This window comes from Dipteris shenzhenensis, chromosome 29 (genome assembly GCF_047967505.1).
Source record: "Dipteris shenzhenensis isolate YYH24624 ecotype China chromosome 29, Dip_SZ_1.0, whole genome shotgun sequence".
NCBI lineage: Eukaryota > Viridiplantae > Streptophyta > Polypodiopsida > Gleicheniales > Dipteridaceae > Dipteris > Dipteris shenzhenensis.
In genome coordinates, this window is record NC_141624.1 from 48,537,529 (window position 1) to 48,559,344 (window position 21,816).

The following is a 21,816-nucleotide window of genomic DNA, read 5'->3' on the forward strand; positions in this document are numbered from 1 at the left end:
ACCCCTAGACTCACTCTCTCACTCTTAAGAACACTCTAGGACAAGATACCTCTAAAGTTAATATATTTAGATACCTCTAAATTCACCTCTCTCACCTTTAAGAAGTTAGAACACTATAGGACAACAGAGACTTCCCTTAGTGACTGTTTTATGGCAAGGCAGATCATGGCACATTTCCAAAAGAGTACTGAACACAAAAAAAGTGACATAGGACGAGCATCTGAAATTGGAAATTTATCTATACTTGACTTTCATTGTCAAAATTTTGAATTCTTTGGGGGATCCAAAACTCCCTCTCAAGGTTCGTTTCTTATATAAGGATAAGAGATCTATCTACTTTTTCTCCAAGATTCTTTTTTGCATGTCATCACTTAAATGTATATCTCAAACTGCTATTTCACAGAAACAGTCAACATTTTGCACAGAATTATTTAATAATCTATATAATAGAAATACAGTAAGTACAGTAAAATATTCTGGTATCTTAGGTATGGAGATTCGAAATTGCTGAGGTGGTTCGCCCTGCAACCACAACAAATGGCATCCCTTATCAGCAAGTGGGTGGGTGATAAGGGAAAATGACACAAAAAATGAAACAATCCGACATTGAATTGGAAAGACAGGTTCCAAAAGGGGGGGGGGATAAGTTACATTACAAGTCACGATGTATTTGCAGAAATAGGGCACTCTACAGGCTAACCCTTTCTTTCAATTCTTTCAGTGTTGTAAAGTAACCAAAAAAGATCATTAGACCTTGACAACTACACATTATGTGCAAGGCTGGCTTAGGGCGTCTCTATATATTTCATTTTCAAGGTTGGCACAAATGCATAACCCAAACGTTTTGATGCATCAGTATATAGAATCCCTTATGGAAGCTCTTACTCTTGGGCTACGGACAAAAATGAATCAAGTCTTCAAAACTACAAAATGGGGACTTGTGTCAGTGAATTCTTCACAGTGGGTGCTTTAAAAAAAATTGTTTCTCCTAAATTGTGAAATCAGAGAACATAGCTACACAGAGCAGCGTTAAGAAAGATGGCTTGAAAGTCAATTAAGTTGAGAAATTTTAGAACCAAAACCAAACCATGAGCCATTACTATAGAGCATCTTGTCGTTTTTACAATATACTAAATGAGAAAAACTATCACAAAACCAGAGTCTTTTCATTCTTGATGAGTAAAGGGACAAGATTGGTCAGATTACAAGTCTAGACAGACATCGGCTCAGCTACAGCAGATTACACAAAAAAGATCCATAGAATATCATATCCATCTTCCAAAAGCAATGCCCACTCTCTCCTTTCCTGGTCTCACATTCATAACAACAAAACATTGTACTAGTTTGAATGCTCTGATGCGTCTATCAGCAATAGTACTACGAACTGGTGACAAGAGACTCTAAAGTAACAATGTGCTTCTGACCTGAGTAATCATGCCTGCTTGGAACCCCCACATACTGTTCATTATGTTAATCTCGAGGTACCTCTAGTGGCGTGTGGAGAAAAGCATGCCAACGCATGCATTTTTTAGTATTTATATTTATCACATGACCCACTTAACAACCCAACATTTTCTATCTGTAAACTTCTTAGCTCATATGGCACCTTTTCTATCTAAATCAATCAGTAGAGAATGGGTCTCCTTTGCAATGTATACAATCCAAAAAGCCTTTAGAGAAAACAAACTGAAATTTGAAGTACCAAATTGCATGAAATTGCAACTTACATCAAGAATTTTTTATCTTCGCAAAAATGTATCTACTGTGAGAGGAATATTACAACGAAAGCTAGTTTCTTGATTGAAAAAACCGTCAGTGAGACTTCTTGGTTAGCCTGCAAAATGTAAGCCTAGCAATAGGAAAACGGAGAGAGACTTTACTATATCTTCTTGATTACTTCCAATCAGTAGCAATCTCCCATTCATGTCAAGGCTAGTAATTACTACCTGCAGGCAAAAATACAAAACTTGTAGTCAATGAAAATTTTGTCAAATTTATTTATTGATTATAAAAAAGACTTCACGTTTAAATAGCAAACTAGGGCTGCGACTACTTTTGCTCAATCTTTTAAAGAAGATATTTGTAGCAACTAAAAGAAACGTGTCACATAGAACAGGGTTCCCAACCCAGCTTAAAGGACGAGAAGTTCCTCAAATTAAATCTAGAAATGTGTGGGATGTAGATATGTTGAAGAGGAGTAGGCCTCACCGTAACTTGGGGACTTATTTGTCCTTAATAACGATTGCATGGTAGGGCATTGGAGGGCTAGAAGAGCTGGAGGACATGCGTACAAGAGGGTTATATATCCCACTCTTTCGTGTGGAAAGACGCATTGGCGGAGGACCATGTTACCCCCATTTCGGTACAAATAGCCACCTACCAGAGTGTTCCTCCAGGATTCGAGTGCAATCCTTCACTGTTCATTTGTGCTTGCACCTTCAAGGAATGTTGCCATTCAGAGGTATTGCATGATCTCCACGTGCTTGTATTTGAACATCGACACCATGAATAGGCTACCGTCGGGAAGACTATCGTCGAATCCTTCACTGGATTTTGTATCTTCAGTGCAAGACAAGTAATCAGCTCCACGGTGTGACAAACAAGGTTTGTGGATAATCTTGAAGTTGAACAATTTTAGTAGTATTATGCAAAATATTATTTTATGTACTTGTGGGGTGCTTAGTCATTTGCATTGTCCGGGTGCGAGACATCTTTTAATGCCGTGTGACACACGTAATCCATCTCTGCTATGGAATCTAGAGGGGGCTTAGAGATTGCATGGGTTACTAAATGGAACTGTTCCCGCGTTGGTTGGACAAGTGGTCGCTGAAATATCAAATTAAATATAAATGCAGCACTGGGTAGAGTGGTTTGCTTCAAGTGATAAGGTTTGGTGTAAATGGGGTTGAGAGAAGAGTCTGGAGAGTTTGAGCTATTATGGGCTTTCTATACATGTAGAGATTCTTGTAAAGAGGGAGTTAAGAAAAATATAGGAAGGATATGCAGGATTTTGGGGTGTGAAATAAAAAGCGGTGGTCTTTGCTGGGTTCTATGGAATGTCTCTCTCCCTCCTCCACTGTTGCTTCTTGTGGTCTCAAAACTCAAATCCTTTTTGGTGATAAAGTGTGCGTGCATAATCAAACCAGATCTGAGTGTCAGTGAGTGGCGGAGGGGACCGTCCTTCTAGAAATCTCTGCCAGAAGTCCTTAGAGTTGTTACTAAACAAAATGTTCAGTAGCTCTTCCTCGTTCCGACGAACGAAGCCTAGTTTCTTCCTCCGTACTAGTCTACAGTATTCACATAGCGTATCTGGTGTGCTCAGAAGACTATTTTTGGTTTCGAATATGAGTTGACGGCGTAAATCCTTACACTCATCATCGTACCAACTATTACAGGGTACGGTTTCACGGGGTGGTGGACGGGTGGAGCGGGTGGTGTGGGAGAAAGCGTGAATCGCAGCATCGTGTAGTGAGCGGGTGACAAGGGCAGCGCGATCCTCTAAAAGGGGTATGAAGTCAATATAAGCGAGAAGTATGTACAGACGGCCAGAGTAAGAAGGTGAGTGATCCCGATCAAAGCGTATATCGTGGTAGGTAGAGTAAGCACTGAGTGGGGTGGAAGGTGCTGTGCGAAGGGAGGTGGAGATGCTAAAGAAAAGGTATGTATGATCAGCCCTTGGGGGGAGAGGTGCTACAGTGAAGTTAGTAATGCGAGATGTGAACAGGGGATCCCATGACGTAATCAACAACACTGAAGCCCCCCCCATGTGGAAAGCATGTGAAACCACCTGAAGCGGGCCATCTGTCAAGACCATTATAGATAATGAGATCATGTATCCTGCCGAGGTCTAATAGGACCTGCCCATTGTTGAAAAAGTGAAAGGAAAGCATGAAGTTGAATCCATGAAGTTGAACACGAAACAAGAGAATGCTCATAGAATGAAGAAGGGTGAGGTCCATATGTAGCACCTCTACATGAGCCACCAAGCTCCACAATCATCTCCTCAATCAGCTCCTGGAATCTCTCAATCAGCCTATGTGGCATCTACCACCACCTAATAGTGCTTATGGGCACCTAACTGTGCCTCTAGCACCCACACATAGAACCTAAGGTGTGCTTGGGGCATACACCTTGAGATATCCCAACAGAACCCCCCCTCAAGGGAATGCCTCAGGGTATGTCAAGGATACATCTAGTCACATAGTGTCTCAAGCCATCTCATGGTGGTCAAGGATAAATCTATGGCTAGGATCTCATGCTAGCAAGGGTTCCCAAGGGTGTGAGGCAAACAAAGGGCCTGGGCGACACACGTGCTACAATGGCCGAGACAAAGGGTCGCGACCCCGCGAGGGCCAGCTAACCTCAGAAACTCGGCCTCAGTTCGGAATACATAAGACCCCCCAATGGTTATCTCCCTTGCATGTACATGCACACAATGTCTGCAGGAGGTACCATGAAGCTAAACACATACACATGGCCTACATCATATGGTGACCAGAGGCGTTTACAAAGAACACAATAGTTTATTCCATTCATTTTGGAGGACTATCCAGGTAGAGTACCTTGACTCAACATAAAAGAGAGATGTGGAGCATATGTGGAGCTGGTTCAAAAAGCATAATCATCATAAGAGGCCTCATCTTGTGGAGGCACATCAACTGAAAGTAAATTGGTAGTTTCTGGTTTTGTAGTTGCTTCCTTTTTGGCCTTATAAAACTTTTCATGGTGATTGTTTTTGCCACAATATTTGCAAGGATTGATCTTTAAGCAATCTTTTGAGAGGTGATTAGTCTTCCCACAATGTTTGCAAGGTGGAAACTTGCCCATTTGAGTTTTTATGGCATAGGCTGTGTCATTGCCTCTCCGGAGTTCCTTGTGCCTTTCTTCTTCTTGAAGGGCAATAATAAGACCTTCAAGAGTAGGATTAGGAAGATTTTTCAATGTGGTGACAACATGATCATAATCTTCAGGCATACTTTTGAGTAATACTGCCATTGCATCATCCGTAGTGATTGGAGAGTTGATAGAAGCAAGTTGAGTCATGAGACTCCACATGTGATCGACATGGGCAGCCAAGGGAGTGCCACTAGCCATCTTCAATTCAAAGAAAGCAATCTCAAGTGACAATTTTGAGATGTGAGAGCTAGCACAAAAAAGAATATCAAGCTTTTGCCAAGCTTCAGAAGGAGACTCCATATCAGAAATGTGATGAATATAGTCATCTCCTAAGCCAAGAGCAATAATTCCATAGGCTTTCTCCTCTCTAGCAGGATCTTGTGCCGGGCGTGTAGAAGCTGAGGATTCTCCAGCATTAGAGGCTGTTGAAAAAGAAGTTGAAGCAGGTTTAACAAGCCCCCAGAGGTTTTCTCTCATCAATGCAAACTTAACTTTCATCTGCCATGTGTGAAAGCCTTTACCATTGAACTTATCAATATTCAAGAAGATAGCCATGAGAGGGTCTAACCCAAAATGGGCAGTGTCTACTCTCTTACAAGGCTAGAAAAAGCTGAAAAGCTTCAAAGTACAAGCATTTGGTGTAGCAAAGACTTGTAACCAAATTCCATAATAAAAATCAAAATGGAAATGATACTTCAACTTGCATGCTTCATAGAGGTGGCTAAATGAAAGTATTCTAAGCAAATCCAGGTATAGCAACCTGAAGGAGAGTTGTAGCCACAATTGTACTGATGCTATTCAACACTTTAAAGTATCAGAAATGCCAAAGTAGCATCTAATGTAGCACCAAATTCACAACACTGTCAAAACTGTCCAAAACAGAGGCCTGATCTTGGAGGGCTTGTATCTCACTCTTCAAGGCAAAGAAAAGAGGGCTTTTTAGGTAGAAATAAAGCTGGTATACTAGAGAAGAGCCATTGAAGAGGAAAGTCGAAATGCCACGTCACATCGCCATAGCCAGGAGCTTGATTGTTGGCTGGTTTTTTCACGTTTTCTCCCTCCTTGGTGGACCATTTCACTTCAAATTTGGACAGAGGCTAGCTCAAATTGTTGTGACAGAGGCTAGCTCATATTGTTGTGCAAGCGTGGCTCAGAGGAATTTCGAAATGGTTGCTCCAACAAGTCGTATTGCACGAAATGGCATCAGAAGGAAAGCGGCTGTTGCGCAGGTCTGAGGGCACCATTTCCTAATTGCTCTGACGTGGAAGGTCACCTATATGAAGGGTCTCTCCAGCCAGAAGGACTCTAGAAGAGGTCGCCTGTAGGAGGATAATTCAGCCCTCCAAGTGGTTGGGCAGAAAGGGGCAAAATGGAAAGGAAGGTGGGGAAGAAGAAGAAGAAGAAGATGATGACATTGCATAAATGGGCTCAAGGAGGATCATAGTGCTCTGATACCATGTTGAAGAAGTGAAAGGAAAGCATGAAGCTGAACACGAAACAAGAGAATGCTCATAGAATGAAGAAGGGTGAGGTCCATATGTAGGCACCTCTACATGAGCCACCAAGCTTCACAATCATCTCCTCAATCAGCTCCTAGGATCTCTCAATCAGCCTATGTGGCATCTACCACCACCTAACAGTGCTTATGGGCACCTAACTATGCCTCTAGCACACACACATAGAACCTAAGTTGTGCCTGGGGCATACACCTTGAGATATCCCAACACCCATAAGATGAGAATGGACCTCACCTGTCAGCCAAAACCCGTAGCATACTTGCCTCCTCGGTCAATATCTGGCAGTAGGGTGGAATCATCTCTGAAGTCAAGAAGTGGTACCTAACGGGCCCTTGTCCTCGCGTTGAAGTCCCCCACTAGAAGGACTTCTCCGCGGCTAGAAAATTCAACAATGGACTGATAAAGGGTAGCAAATGGGGATGTCTCATCATCATCTCGGATATCCCTGGCAAAGTGGGAGGTCTTGGGGGGGAAGTGGCAAACTACGACAAACAGATCCCGACTGTCCATGTGTCGAATCCGGATCCAAAGAAATCTGGAATGTGTCTCTCTCTGCTCTACTGAAATGATCCCCCCAAGTGTGGATCTAAAAAGGACTGTAACTCCACTTGAACCTCGAACTCCTCCTGTACCCCTCGTCTCATCTCTGTAGGCAGACTTCCATGTATATCCGCTGACTATTGGAAGAGGGCGCTCTGGACTCTGAAGTGTCTCTGTATAAAAGACTATGTCATGGCCTGTATAGGATTCCGATAAGTTCCCTGGTTTTGACCATAAGGTACAATTACAATTCCAAATGGTGCACGACAGGGTCTCGGATATCTAAGTCTCATAGGCCCCGCTTCCCTATGTAGGGGAGGGGGCAGGTGCCCTACGCAGACCTGTAAGAAGTCGTCCCTCTTGTACCATTGCCCCCTTTCCCTCCTTCCAGGCCTGATCCCGCTGCTGCAGCAAAGAGCACCTCTCCTCAACCTATAGAGGTGTGAGGTCCTCATCCATAGAGATTGCTGGGTGATCTCGAAGGATTGACCTACGTCATAGAGCTGAAAGTCGTGCCTCAGTGTCATGGAACCATATGATCACGGGTTGCTCTCGGTTGGGATCTCTCCCCACCCGCCATGTCCTCTCTATCCTATGCTCAGCCACACCCAAGGTAGCGGCCACGAATGCAGTCGCAAGGTGTAGCCTCAGTACGTGGGATCCCGCGTACTCTGATGTTGAGAGCCTTATTGGCTCTCTGCTGCTCCATGAGGGTAGCCGAAACAGTTCCCCTTGCGGGTTCCCGTTTGGCCACGTCAACCCATCTGGAAGTCTCCTCAATAGCAGATTGCATGCTCGTAATCTGTGCCTCGACCACTGGGGTACTCCCTGGGACAGTGTGTATGGCTGTGACCTCCTGTCGGCGCTGCATGATATCCTGTCTGAGTCCGTGAATAAGACCCGCCTACTCCCGAATGGCCCTAGCCTACTCCTGTATGATGCGGCTCTGTTCCTGGTTGAAGTGGACATGCTCCCGTGCGAAGCGAGTCAGCTCCATCTCACGCTCACGAAAACTATGTATCTCCATGAGCAAGGTCTCACGGGCCTCTGGTGTATCAGCCCACCCATGCTAAAACTGTGGTGACTGTGGCATGAAAGTGGGTGTGAGAGCGTGGGCTGACTGAGAGGGAGAGGGGAGAGTGAATCGTAATGCGGAACAGTGTATGACACCTCCAAAGTAGGGGTCATAAGCTGTGCGAGAGCTGTAACAGGAGAGGAGGGGAAGGGAACAACAACCGGCGCCATGGGCATGAGTATGTCACTGATCGTAGATGTAGAGAGAGCTGAGACTAGAACTAGAGCTGAGCCTGAAGCGGGGACTGAAGCCGAAGTAGAGATAGAGATAGAGGGAGATGAGGCTGGAGCTGAAAACGAAATTGAAACTGTAGCTGGAGTTGAGGTTGAGGTAGAGATAGAGATTGAAGAAGCTGAAGGCGGGTCCTACCTTTACCTTGCTGTCTACCCCGAGTCCACTTCGGTTGTAACGTGTGTTCACATCCTCCAATTTCAATTGTGCCGTTTGCTTGTTTTTGTTGTTATTGTCATCTTTCTTGTTGAACCCCATTTCTCTTGGGGTGTAGGTGTAGGTCTTAGTGTCTAGCTGGGAGCCGGAGCACTGGTTCCCCCCCCATAATGGGAGGCACGTCCAGTGCGACGTGGTGGAGAGGCGGGGTGGAAGCCTCAGGTGGAGAGGCAGCCAGGAGGTGGAGAAGGAGAGGCTAAGATGGCGAGGAGTTTTTTGTGTTTTTTTTTTTGGGTTTTGGGTTTTGTTTTTGCTTTTTTTGTTCCCAAAAAAAAAAAAAAAAGGGAGGTGGTGAAGGTGGCGAGGGGCTGAAGCGGGAGCGAGAGGAGCAGAGAAGGGGGCGGGCTATGAGCGGAAAAGGAGGGAGGGGGTGGCTAGGTAGGCTAGCTAGGTGAGGGGTGGCTGAGCGGAGGAGAGGCTGAGCGAGGGGCTAGCGGGGAGCGGAGGGGCTAGCGGGGAGTGAGGGAGTGGGAGAGGGAGAGGCTGAGTGGAGGAGAGGCTAGCGGCGAGCGAGCGGAGAGCGGAGAGCAAGGCTGAGCGGGGAGCGGAGGGGCTAGCGAGGCTAGCGGAGAGCAGGGAGCGAGGGAGCAGGGCTGAGCGGGGAGGGAGGGTGAGGGAGGGAGCAAGGAGCGGAGGGGCTAGCGAGGCTAGCGGAGAGCACGGAGCGAGGGGGAATGCGGGGAGTGAGCAAGGGGTGAGCATGGAAGCTTGTGGTCACAGAGGGACAGAACTGTATAACAGCAGAGCACAATTTGTCAAGAAGGGAGCTGCAATGGGGTCACATCTGCCTACCTGACATCCTGTATACCCTGACAGTAGTACCCTCTCTACTCCATCTTAATCCAAGCTCAATCCCCCATTCTTAATATTTGCATCACCGACCAAAATCCAATGGATTTGTGCCAGTTGATGAGTGCGCCTGCTGCAAGACAAAATCCTCCAAAGCTGCCTTGAAACATTATAAACTCCTAAGAGAGAATATAGTTGAGAAGCTCCTCATCATTCCTGATGGGGACACAAAGTCTAGTAATCTATATCGTGAGCATAGGAGATGACTCATCTCTTCATCAACAAAGAGGTAAAGACATGGGGAAGAGGGCGGCCCTGGCGGACAGATCTGGATATCCAAAATGTATTTACTTTGCCACCCTCAGTGAGAACCTGGCTCTAAGCTGAGTGGTAAAGAGAAGAAAATCCTAAGATTCACCCCTCAAAGAAGCCCATACATCATATAGTTCCTTCCATGAAGCCATAGTCTAACCTATCATAAGCCGTCTTAAAGTGGGCTGGCAACTCTCCTTTGCTCACCCAACTGCCTGCCAAAATGACAGGATGTTATAAAAATATTCTTGGTCCAATACAAAGCCTGTTTGAGTGTCATGTATAAGGTTAAAGAGGAGGACTGAAGTCTCATTTTACTGCCTGGGCCAACATTTTGTAAGGAATAGTAAGAACAGTGATAGGCCTCCACTAGGAAATAAGGCTCTCTCGTCCCCTTTTTGGGATGAGATGAATGAGTCCCTCTGGGAGAGAAGAGCATGATACTGCTTGAAAGGCTGAAGCAATGATAGCCTCTAGTCCCAAGTCTCAATTAACCATAACTGGGTGCATCAAGAAGTTGTCTAGTGTAATAATGCTACCCGACGGGTCATATGTATAAGGGGAGTATGAGAACCTCCATATCTAAACATGAGAAAGAGAGAAAGAAAGAAAGAGAAAGATATTGTCTCCGGAAGGCCTCACAGGCCCATGAGACAAGGTACAATTAAAAAAAGGTAGCTCATACAAGCCAGTGGTTCGCTATTGAAGGAACGGGAAGACGGCGGAAAGGAGACAAGGGAGCTAGAAGGAAGGAAGCATAACTTGAAATAGAAATGAAAGGAAATGGAAATGGAAAGAAAGGCAAGAACCAAAGGAAATCACTTACATGACCAAAAGCTCCACTTGAGTTGATTGATGTGACAAGAAGTACAACACTCATATAGAGTGGACACACCCAAACAAGTACCATATGTATATGGAATAATTCCCAAGATGCCACATGGCACTCTCCCACACAAATACTCATGAACTAGTTCCTAGTACACACTAGAACACACTGTTTGACTATGATTTCTCCAACATCCCCCTTAGAGCAAAGAGTGTGAGACCCAACACGCAAGGAGTAGACTGATCCCCCTCCACTGCAATATTGCAAAGAGGAAGTCCATCTATCCAACATCTCCCGTGTGATAGTGACTTCTCAGTCAACTTGCGACCGACAGTCAGAACCGTCCCTCGTCACCCCCCCTTACTCTGAACTGGGTAGGAGTCTCCCATAGCCATAAGAGTAAACACCCAATACAATCATTTTTTGGGGACTACCCAGAGTAGAGTACCCTTATTGACTTCAAAGCCACAAAAGCATACATCATTTTAGAGGGACTACTCAAGGCAAAGGACCTTTATTGACTCACATAAGAGAAATCAGAATATATATGGGTTGTCATCCTCAATGAGGGTGACTTGGATAGATAGTGCTTGGTCGATGACTGGAATCTCCTTTGGGGTTTGTTAGAATTATTGCCATATTCTAGGTAGTGACCAATGTAATGTAATAAGTGGGTTAGGGGCACTTTTTCCTATTTAGAGGTTTCCCTCCCTAAACACAGTTAGGATCCCTAACTACAGTTAGTGGTTAGGATAAGGTGTGGTTAGAATAAGGTTTTGTCACTAAGACAAAACCTTCTCCCCTTGTAGTTGCTTACACACTCTCTATTTAACTTTGCTTCCTGCATTTTTCCCTTCAGGGTCTCCTCTCCTTCAACCAAGTTGGCATAATGCTGGTCTTGTTCTTTTTCTTTCTTTGTGTAGCAATGTGCTTCAATATGGCCCTTGCGCTTACAATATCTGCACGTGATGTTCTTACAGGCTTTCCATTTGCTGGTGGAGGCAAGAGCCTCTTCAGTGCCTGATGTAAAGAGCCGAGATTCTTTGTTCCGGCGATCTTTTTCGAGAAGAAGAGTCACAATATCATCAAAGGTTGTCGAGGCAAGCCTAAGTACTTCAAGAGTGTTCTCAAAACGAGAGAATCCTTCCATACTCTGCATGAGGACAACATTTTGTACTCGTCATCAGGTGAACACTTCAGGTTGGAAAGTTGTTGAACAAGAGATTGCAGTTTTGCCAAGTGTGCACTTAATGCATCATTATCCTCCATTTTTAACTTATAAAATTGCAGCTTCAAGAAAACCTTGGAGTTTGTGATTTTATCACCAAAAATATTCTTGAGACACGCCCAAATCTCCTTGGTCGCCAATTTGAAGTTGATATGATGAATCAAAGAGTCGTCGAGGCAAAGTCCAATAAGAGCAATGGCTTTTGAATTTGTTACTTCCATATCTTTGACTTGTTGAAGATCCGTTATTGTGGCGTAGTTGTGATCATACTCGATCACATCCCATACACTTTCTTTCATGAGGAGCAACTGCATCTTAGTTTGCCACGTAGGGAACCCCTTGCCCTTGAACTTCTCGACAATGAGGAATGTGGAAAGAGAAGCCATGGTGTGGCAGCTCCAAAGAAAAGGCAGCGCCACCAAGAGGAGGCAGCGGGCAAGGTGTGAGCAGAAGAGGAGGCAGTGGGCAGAAGAGGCAGCATGGAGAAGAGGCAGTGTGGGCAGCGGGCTGAAGAGGAGATGTAGAATGGGCAGCGGGCAGGGAGAAGAGGCAGTGGGCAGGAAGAAGAGGCAGCGTGGGCAGAAGAGGAGGCAGCACGGGCAGGAAAGGAGAGGTGCAGGGGCAGGGGCAGCGTGGGCAGGAAAGAGAGGCTGAACGGTCTAGACTGATGGCCTTCCTCGAGTGGATTCACTTGCTTTCCACATGCGTGGCAGGAGGGGGTGGGGGATCCAGCGTAGTTGACTCCCTCATGGGATAACCTACCTTTGCCCTGCATATCACTGACTTCTCTGTCTGCCCACCATCACTAGGAGCTGACCACACTAATCTTTTCTTTAGTATAGCCACTAATCTTTTCTTTAGTATATCCAGACCAATCTTTTCTTTAGTATATCCACATTCGTGCTGGGCGGGGAGGGGGGGCTCTAGCGTAGTTGACTACCTCATGGGATCCCCTACCTTTGCCCCGCATATCACTGACTTCTCTGTCTCCCCACCATCACCAGGAGCTGACCACACTAATCTTTTCTTTAGTATATCCATTCCCCACCACACCACACTATCCACACACACAACATATCATGACATCCACTTCGATCATAGCCTCTCCCATGAGTACTCCCCACATTTTAAGCCATTCAATGCGGGGTGCATGCCATTTAGAGCAAAAGGAGGGGAGAAAGGGGAGGGGGGGCGGGGGGGGGTTGGCGGTGATGCTCTAGCGTAGCTGACTACCTCATGGGATCTCCTACCTTTGCCCCACATATCACTGACTTCTCTATCTCCCCACCATCACCAGGAGCTGACCACACTTGTCTTTTCTTTAGTATATCCATTCCCCACCACACGACATGTACACAGACACTACATATAATGACATCCACTTTGATCATAGTCTCTCCCATGAGTACTCCCCATGTTTTAAGTTTTCCAACACAGAGTTGCATGTTATTTAGAGCAATTCTTAGGCAGAAGCATGGATCGAGAGTCAGAATCTTGGTACTAGAGAGTTTGCACCTATGTGCATAAGCATTAAATGTTGACACGCTAGAAATAAATGGAATTGTTATTCATCTTGGAGCAGGTTTAAGGTCAAGACTGACCATAGAACATGAACACAATTAGCACCTAAGCAGCTGATTGGCCTCAGTGCAGTCCAACAATTTTGACATTCTTTACAGAAAGAGAAAGAAATTGTGCTTGCAGATGTATTGTGACAAATGCGGTCAAGCACAATATCATTTGTAACTACCTAAAAAGGCACGTGATACAAGAAGAGTATATGTAGAGTAATGAACAGCACCCTGGTTCAGGATCATCATGAGTCTAATTTGCAAAACGGACTACGTTGGTCTTGGGACACAGCTTACTTGGTTTGAGACTCTACGTACACAACATTGATTCTGCAAGCAATGAAATCTTCTCCCATGGAAAAACATATTGGCATTTCAAATACTTATGATCAGGTTAACCAGAGTTATGTGTAGGAAGTTATAAATATGCCATAGGATGTGTGTCATGCGAACAAACAAAGCTACCTTCTGGTTTTTTGCAATCCCTACCCATTTCTTAGGCAAAATGGACACACATAGCCATGAAATTCATCGAAGGCTATAACAAGATGGCATTCAGATCTTCAGGTGCTTATTGATATTGTAGAATGATCAGTAGCTTATCTAGGTTTTGATAATGCCTCCAAATGTAGAATGCCCGGTTGATTATTCGCAAAATTAGGATTTTGTGAGCAGATTAGCAAAAGAAGATTCAATTTAAGCATGAGGCCAAAAGCTTATTTGTTCACCTCTTGCAAGAGAGAACGCCATGTATTAGCCCTTGTCAAATAGTTAATATTCCCAACAAAAAACTGAAACTCTTATTCCTTATTCAATACATGTGATATCTAGAGGAGAACCTTTCAGATACACACAAAGGACTCAAGAAGACTCCCTTACTTTTGAAGGTCCTGCAGAGTGTATTGAATTACAAGCTTGCAAAGCATCTGCCTCGGTCTTGATGCTGAAAATGAAGAAAGTTAGGAATGAATCTCTCTCTCTCTCTCTATCTCTCTCTCTCTCTCTCTCTCTCATCATGATTCTACATCTATAGCATGTCAGAAAGTGATTTCATAATGAAATGCATATGGCTAGAATTAGCTTTGCATTTCAGTTTTTTGTTTCCATGATACTCAAGACATAGACTTGTTGTATACAGCTTTGCTGCATAGGCCAATTTGGCCTTCCATAGACGTTAATATCTATATGCTCTCTCTCTCTCTCTCTCTCTCTCTCCCCCTAGCCCCCCATGAGGGCTGTGCGCTGCCCTCATGCCCCCGTGGGCTGCTGCCATGCTGCCCTCAGGCCCCTGCACAGCCTGTTCCTGTGTCCTGCTGCCCTCCTAGCCCCTGCGTGGGCTGCTACTGCTGCCGCATGGCTCTCAGGCCCGTGGGCTGCTCCCTAGCCCCCATGTGGGCTGTTGTTACTGATACCAGGCCATCGAGCCTCCCCACCACCAAGGGCGCCTGCTACCCCACAGTTGGTACCCCCGCGCAAGGCCACATGGGCTTCTAAGCCCCAACGGACTGGCTGCGCCTCATTCTCCAGGTGTGGCTGCCCTCAGCCCCCCTTGCACCTTGACTCCAGCCCCTAATCTTCCTCTATTTCCAATCCAGCCAACTCAAGACCTACAAAACATCAAGAAAGCCAAGTATTGAGCCAAGAAAGTGCAAAAGAAGAGATTTCAACATCAAATCCACACAATGGAATATTGAAAAAACAAATAAGGGCAGGGAAGAACCGCCAGCACCCTTGAAGACCACCCAGGGTAGTGAATATGTGAGGATTCTCTTTATTTCTGCATTTTACAGTTCAGCAAACAAACAGGGACAGATATTGACTTTGCACAATGCTTGCACGAGAATGTGTAGAAAACATTTGGGGGAAACAAGCACTTGAAAATGCCATGACAGCTTACACAGCATGGACAACTCCAAACACTACATCTAGTGTCCTGACCAGCCTCCAAAAGATATGTCTTGCATTGATCGACAAATTTCTTGTGACAATTTAGAATCTACAAATGTGGTCCTGAAACCGGCCTCTAATCACTCAGAGGGTAGTGGAACTAAACCTTTAATCACTTCAGCACTTATTTACAGCTCACAAAGCATATATCACAACCATTAACCATTGCATGATCACCATTTGGCATTTACCCATTTGTTCACAAACAAAACACTGAAAAAGGGATGGAGGCTAGAATGCCCCTGCTTAACAAACATAGACAAGTGCACCCGATTGGTCCCAAACACCGTGGTGCCCCTTTCGGTATTTCTTTATATTTCACAGAGAATTGATTACAAGTTGCATCTGGGAGGGAGACCTTCCCTGCAACTGAGCAACAGCCCCAATTCACTAAGCCTTCGCAAGGCTTTCAAGCATAGAACACCATCACATAAGTGCACTTAACCCATAGACTCAATCCAAAGGCATTCTCTTTTCCGAGTGCAATTCCATTGGCTGTCCAGATGCAATCACACTGCACCCCAGCTGCACTCTCTTTGAGTGGTTTCCAGATGGCATCACAAAGCTTTTCAAAGCTCCAAAATAAAATCAGCAAAGTACCCAACCAAAGAATGACTCATGTAGCACTGCCTGGGCACTTGTGAGCCAAGAAAGAGGCGGCACACGAGGCCAACCAATAGCTTATGGCAAAAAGAAATTGCAGCAGCAGAATCACAACTCACCAAGCCCTGAAAACTCGAACCAAGTCCTCAATCGCCAAGAGGACATAGTAGCCAATGCCCAATTGCATTCTCAGCCAAAGAGGAGTGCAAAGGCATTAAGAAAGAGCATTTACAAGAGCCGACCAGCAAGAATTCCACTGAAAAATGCGAAAAGAAGCACTTCTGTCGCGAAGAAATGGGAGTTCTTGGGCTCAAAAGAAGCGTGCTTCAGAGAGGAATGCATTGAGAAGGTTTTGGAGAAGTTTCATCGTCGGAAAGTCCTCCAAAACTGAGAAAAACCAGTCAACCAGCGCGTGGGACCACTTCAAATTCAGCAGAAAGCTGTAGCTTTGCAAGAGGAGAGGCCCAGGAGGCGGTAGAAGCAAAAAGGTCCAGAAAAAGCCACTTTTGCAAATTCGAGCAGCAAAAGAAGTGCTCAGCTCTGCCCGTTCTACTAAATGCACGGAGGGAAAAGCATATCACTATGAAGGGGAGGCAAAGAGGAAGCCATCGGGCCAAACGGAAGTCGAGGAATCCAAACGGGTGAGGAGTTATGAAAAAAAACGGAATTCAGCTGAAGGAGGCTGAAAAACCAGTCCAAAATCTCAACAAAGGGAGAAGATGAGAGAGAAAACCACACATGTGAAGTTTAGAAGGCCCAAGAAGGTCCAAGAATGGCAAAGGAGCATGTAGAAGGCACTAGAGCCACCTAGAACTCTAGGGGGGCCACTGAAGGTACATGGCCCTCTAGGGGGCCCATTAAAAATGCCACATCATCATTTTCCAACCACCACTCTTTTAATTCCTTGGAATGCCTTTGGGCCTAGGGATTAATTACGCTTATGTGCTAGGCACCATGCCGTGTTTAATTACACATTATTAAGCCCATGCTTGGACTTTTAAAACCAAAGTTGTCACAATCTTGTAGTACATTAGAGTACTTAGAATTTCACGCCCCCGTGACAGGTCCTTGTGGAGAAGACACAAGTAGAAAAAACACTAGCTAAGGTAAAAAAACACAGAGGGAAAATGCAAGAGTGAAAAAAAGAAAAGAGCAAAAAAAGGAATGGGAAAAAGAAAAGGCTGAATGGCTGAAAAAAACAAGCCCCAGGACAAGGTAGATGCTCTGGAGATTGAAGTGCAGCAAATGAGGGACATGAAGGCGACCCTAGAAGAAAATTGCAAAACAATGGAAGAGCTGAAAGCAGAGAATGCCACTCTATGGAAGGATATTGCAGCCATGCAGGAAACAATGCAAGGCACACACGCTAACAAATCAGCAAAGGGGAAGCTAACATGTTGGAATGGAAGGACGTGGTAAAAAAGGGCACAACATCCCCAAAGAAAGAATTTAGCTCTGAATTACTTGAGAAGGAAAGGCACTAAATGTCCTAGTGAGGGGCTTACCAATGGGAGACACTCCAATGGCAGATGCCCAGATATTGTCCACTAAAATGGGGGTCAATCTCACATGCAAGACAGCCTGGAGGGTAGGCAAACCTGAGGCACCTACCAGACCGCTAGTGCTGAAGTTCCGGTCAGCCATGGACAAGAAGACCCTCATGAGCACGAGAGCAACTTTGAAAGGAACCAGAATCTACTTGGATGATGACCTCACTCTCCTACAACAAGAGCACTAAAGGGAAGGCATGGTACGAGTAATGGCAGCAAGAGAAGCAGGGAAATGGGCAGCATATAGGGATGGTAAGGTGATCATTCGAGAGAGAAGAGACAAGGAAGATAAGGAAGAGAAGGAAGAGGGAGAATTATAACGGCATCAAGCCCATGGAAGGAGCACACACACTGGATTGAAAATAGCAGTGTGGTCCGATCCGGGAGTTTTCTTAGAGACATACAGTGATAGAGATATGATCTTTTACACTGAGACGCACGAGAGCTCAAAGAGAGGGGGGCTGCCCATAGTGACAAGATACACATGGGAGTTAGCTCATAGGAGGGAGTTGAGGAGAGATAGCGGAGAACGAGGCCCTGGGGGGGTAGCTGTCCTCCTCAAATCACAGCTGAGACCACTCATATCTGTGGTACAGAGAGAGGAGCATGCACGACACATGTGGATACGAGTCCAACTGATGGATGCTCGACCTATCTTTATTGCGGTGTGCTACTTCCTTCCAGACACACCATCCTACACACGAGAGGTCATTGCAGAGGGACATAGTCCATATGAGATGATCCATGATGACATCATGGAGTTCTCCAGATAAGGAGACACCCTCCATTGGGGATTTCAATGCATGGACAGGAGATAGACAGGTGGGTCTGCTTGACTTCACGGATGACAAAGATCCCTCATAGTCCCGGAGCTAGATGCATCTGAACTAGGGATACTGAGGCATTCTGCAGATACCCCACAGGTGCCAGGGTATGGGCGACATCTACTTGAGCTGAGGGAAATCCATGACTTGATCATCTATAATGGTCTTTAGAGATGGCCATTATCTAGAGGACTCACTTGTTTCCCACATGGTGGTGGGTCAAGTACAGTGGACTACCTACTAGGCCCACTAGCTTTTGTCTAGCGGATACACGATTTCGTTGTACAGCTGCCCCCACTCGGAGTGACCACTCATACCTAGCCTTCCATATCTCTGCAACTATGCCGGCCACAAGGAGTGCCCCCCTCGCGCCTGCATGTGTCTAGATCCACTTTGATGCTGCCCTCGACTCAGTGTACATGACTCACTTAGCCAGGGCACTTTCGGCCCTACTCGGTGATGATATAGAGCTCGCCCGTGCTTCGAACACCCTTGTCTCAGTGGTACACGATGTTGCCACCAGATCCTTTCCCATGTGAGTCCGAGATGGGAAGATGCCTCAAAAGCCCACTCCACACGGGAGCAGGCCTTATGTCATTTAATGTCATCTGAGGCACACAGGATCTTCTAACGATTGACATGCCACAAGAGGCGGGCCTTTCTCACACACAGGATGGATGAGATTGTCAGATCTTTTCAAGGAGGAGACTGGTGGGGATTTCTATCGGAGGGACAACTATCCCCACCACTAACCCAGGTGTGTGGCACACGAATGCATGTTTCCTCTATGATAAATAGATGCAAACACCACTGGACATGCCCTCTATGCCCAGGCCTGCCACTTGTCACTTGTTTACCACACAGAATGTACGGGCTGCACTCCGTTGACTACACAATTGGAAAGAAGAGGATCATGAGGGCCTATGGACTGAGCATTTTTGCACAATGGGAAGGAGGTTTTAGCCCCGGTCCTAGCACAGATGTTCAAGCAGGCTTCTGTCACGACTTCCCACTTGCTTGGAGCACCACCACTATTATACTGATACACAAAGCCGGGGACCCTATGGAGACTGGGAACTACCATACCCTCATGATTGGCCATACTCTGGCCAAGATCATGAGGGGGCTAGTAGTCATACAGAGGCTTGGGGGCAGCAACACTAGGACAAGCAGGATTCCGGAGGCAGCACTCTAATCTAGATCACATTTTTACTTTGAGAGCTATCATTGAGGAGGTGAGGTCTAGACACTAGAAAGTCTACACATGCTTTGTAGACTTTCAGAAGCCTTTGACACTATCCCGCGATCTGCATGATCAGGAGACTATAGGAGACGCAGATTTCAGAGACACTTATTTGGGGTGTGGTGAGCCTACAAGAGTCAGGCACAAGCAGAGTCCTGTGCCCCAGGTGGTTTGTCGGACTAGGTCGAGAGCACAATCGGGGTGAAGCAAGGCTGTCCACTCTCACCGACCCTCTTCGGGCTTTACATCGATGAGATCACGTCCTTCATAGACTGCCTAGGAGGCGAGGGATCACTACTGGCTGACGTCATGATACAAATGTTGCTATATGCTGATGACATAGTCCTTATATCATCTTTGACGGAAGGGCTGCAGAGACATCTAGAGGCCCTAGAGGTGTTTTGTAGAGAGAGAGACTTGGTAGTCAACCTTGGGAAGACCAAGGTTATGTTTGACACCTCACATGCAGTGGAATGATAACTCAGCTTCACTTACCATGGTGAGCCACACATATTTGGAAGCAGTCTTCATAGAACCCCTTTTCATGATGACCCATGCAGCCCAGGCACGACTCAAACGGGGGCGGAGTGCTTTAGCTCGGCTAGAGAGACAATGCTTCCAGGCACACTTCCAGGATCCACCAAAGAAGGGCTGGCTCTTCAACACACTAGTGCGAATGACTGCCATGTATGCAACACCCTTCTGGGAATGTGATCTACCGAAGACCAAGTGGAGGAAATTTGAGCGGCTTTCCATATGAGATAGTAGAGGCAGAGTTGGCCATGACTCCTCTACAAGTTAATGCCATCTTTCAGACAATGACATTCATACATAGAGTTTGGGACCTACCTCAATGGTGACTACCGAGACCGGCCCTGGAGTCATCCAAACGACTAGCAAAGGGTGGAGCAGACACATGGTATGCACGGATATCCATATGGTTTTCCAGGCATGGTATTCAGATGGATAGGCTCCCCCCTTTTCATTAAACCATGGATGCACCCCCTGAGGTCGATCCTGCAAGATGAGATTAATTGTATCACACGGTTGGATCTCCTCCAGCTTCATACATCTCGGACTTGGGGGGGGGGACTAGGAGCTCCCCACCAAGTCCCAGTTCTATCACGATCACTCAGAGTATCGGAGGAGGGATTCAAAAATTAGACCCCAGTATCTCCAGGACAGAGGAGTCTCGCATGCATTGAGGATCGCCATTGGACATATGTGTGTTTCATTCCATCAGTTGAGGATTGAGATGGGGAGAGCAGCAGGCATACCCAGAGAGCAGCGAATCTATATGCTATGCACACTAGGAGTGGTTGAGACAGAGGAGAATTCTCTATGTACCTGTCCACCTATTACGAGATCACAAGACGGTACCATTGCCCCTACCAAGAGGGTAGCGGCTTCGGTCCTCTCTCATGACTCATCCACTTTTATGACCAAGTCTGCACTGGCCTATATCTACTTTGAGATGCACTGACACAGGGAGACTCTACTAAGATAGATTAGAGAGCAGCAGGAGGCGAACATACCACATGATATAGAGGCTGATAGAGCACAACGACATGTCACAAACTTCTATGCATTTGAGTCAGCTCCATGACAATGGGATGGAGGAGGAGATAGCTGACATGCGGGCAGCCTAGATCACTAAGAGGGGGACGCAGAGACCACCTGCTGCATGGAGGCCACTAGAGCACACTCTATTGAGGTCCGGCCTACCACAGCTTTCCTCAGGGGTGACCACTAGAGATGAGGGATCAATCTGAACATAGCCCAGTAGGTTCAAAGATCGAGGAGACCACGCCCTCCCCTGCCACCATAACGTGAGACAACTCGACAAACGCAAATCCAAGACATTTTTGCCGCTCATAGACAAGCCACCATGGTGACGGCGGGCTTCGACTTTCGAGTCTCAGCTCTCAGCCTACTTCAGCTAGTCTTTGGCTCGAGCTATTGAGCTCTTTAGATCAGTTTAGCACTCAGCAAGGGCCCTAGTGTGCCCTTTGCTCCAACCCACCGAGGCTTGTATGAGTTTTTCCTTTTTGGTGTATTTTGTACCTTGTCCCATAGGCCCAAGAGGCCTCCTGCGAGCGTTAATACATCCCTCTCTCTCTCTCTCTCTCTCTCTCTCTCTCTGACAGTTTCAAGTCTCTCTCACAGATCTATGAGGCCAGTTTCGAGTCTCATCACATCTGCTCCACATCGAGAGCGGACGGGCTGAGGGGATACCCAGGGAGAGACGCCTATCCACATTATGTGATCGACACGAGCTGGAGTCAGAGGAGCACTTCGCGTTCAGATGCCTTGTGTACTACTAGATCTACGGTCGATACCATTGCCTTTTTAGGGCCGGTTTTGGGCCACTATCCAAACTTCTCTCATACCCAGGCCAGGGATGCCTCGATACCTTCATCCACGAGGCGGTCCGCCACAGGGAGC

General features: G+C 46.2%; 1 protein-coding gene across 3 annotated transcripts in view; it reads right to left on the reverse strand.

Moving 5' to 3' along the window:
* The window catches only part of SOS4 (pfkB-like carbohydrate kinase family protein), a 199,994-nt gene that overhangs the window by 45,413 nt on the left and 132,765 nt on the right, over positions 1–21,816 (reverse strand). For all 3 annotated transcript variants that reach the window (XM_087400421.1, XM_087400423.1, XM_087400422.1), the window contains exons 8-10: positions 14,084–14,147; positions 1,881–1,946; positions 466–522 (exon numbers count right to left, since the gene is read on the reverse strand). In XM_087400421.1, the coding sequence (XP_087256547.1) occupies positions 466–522; positions 1,881–1,946; positions 14,084–14,147 (187 nt within the window). The remainder of the gene's footprint in view (positions 1–465; positions 523–1,880; positions 1,947–14,083; positions 14,148–21,816) is intronic.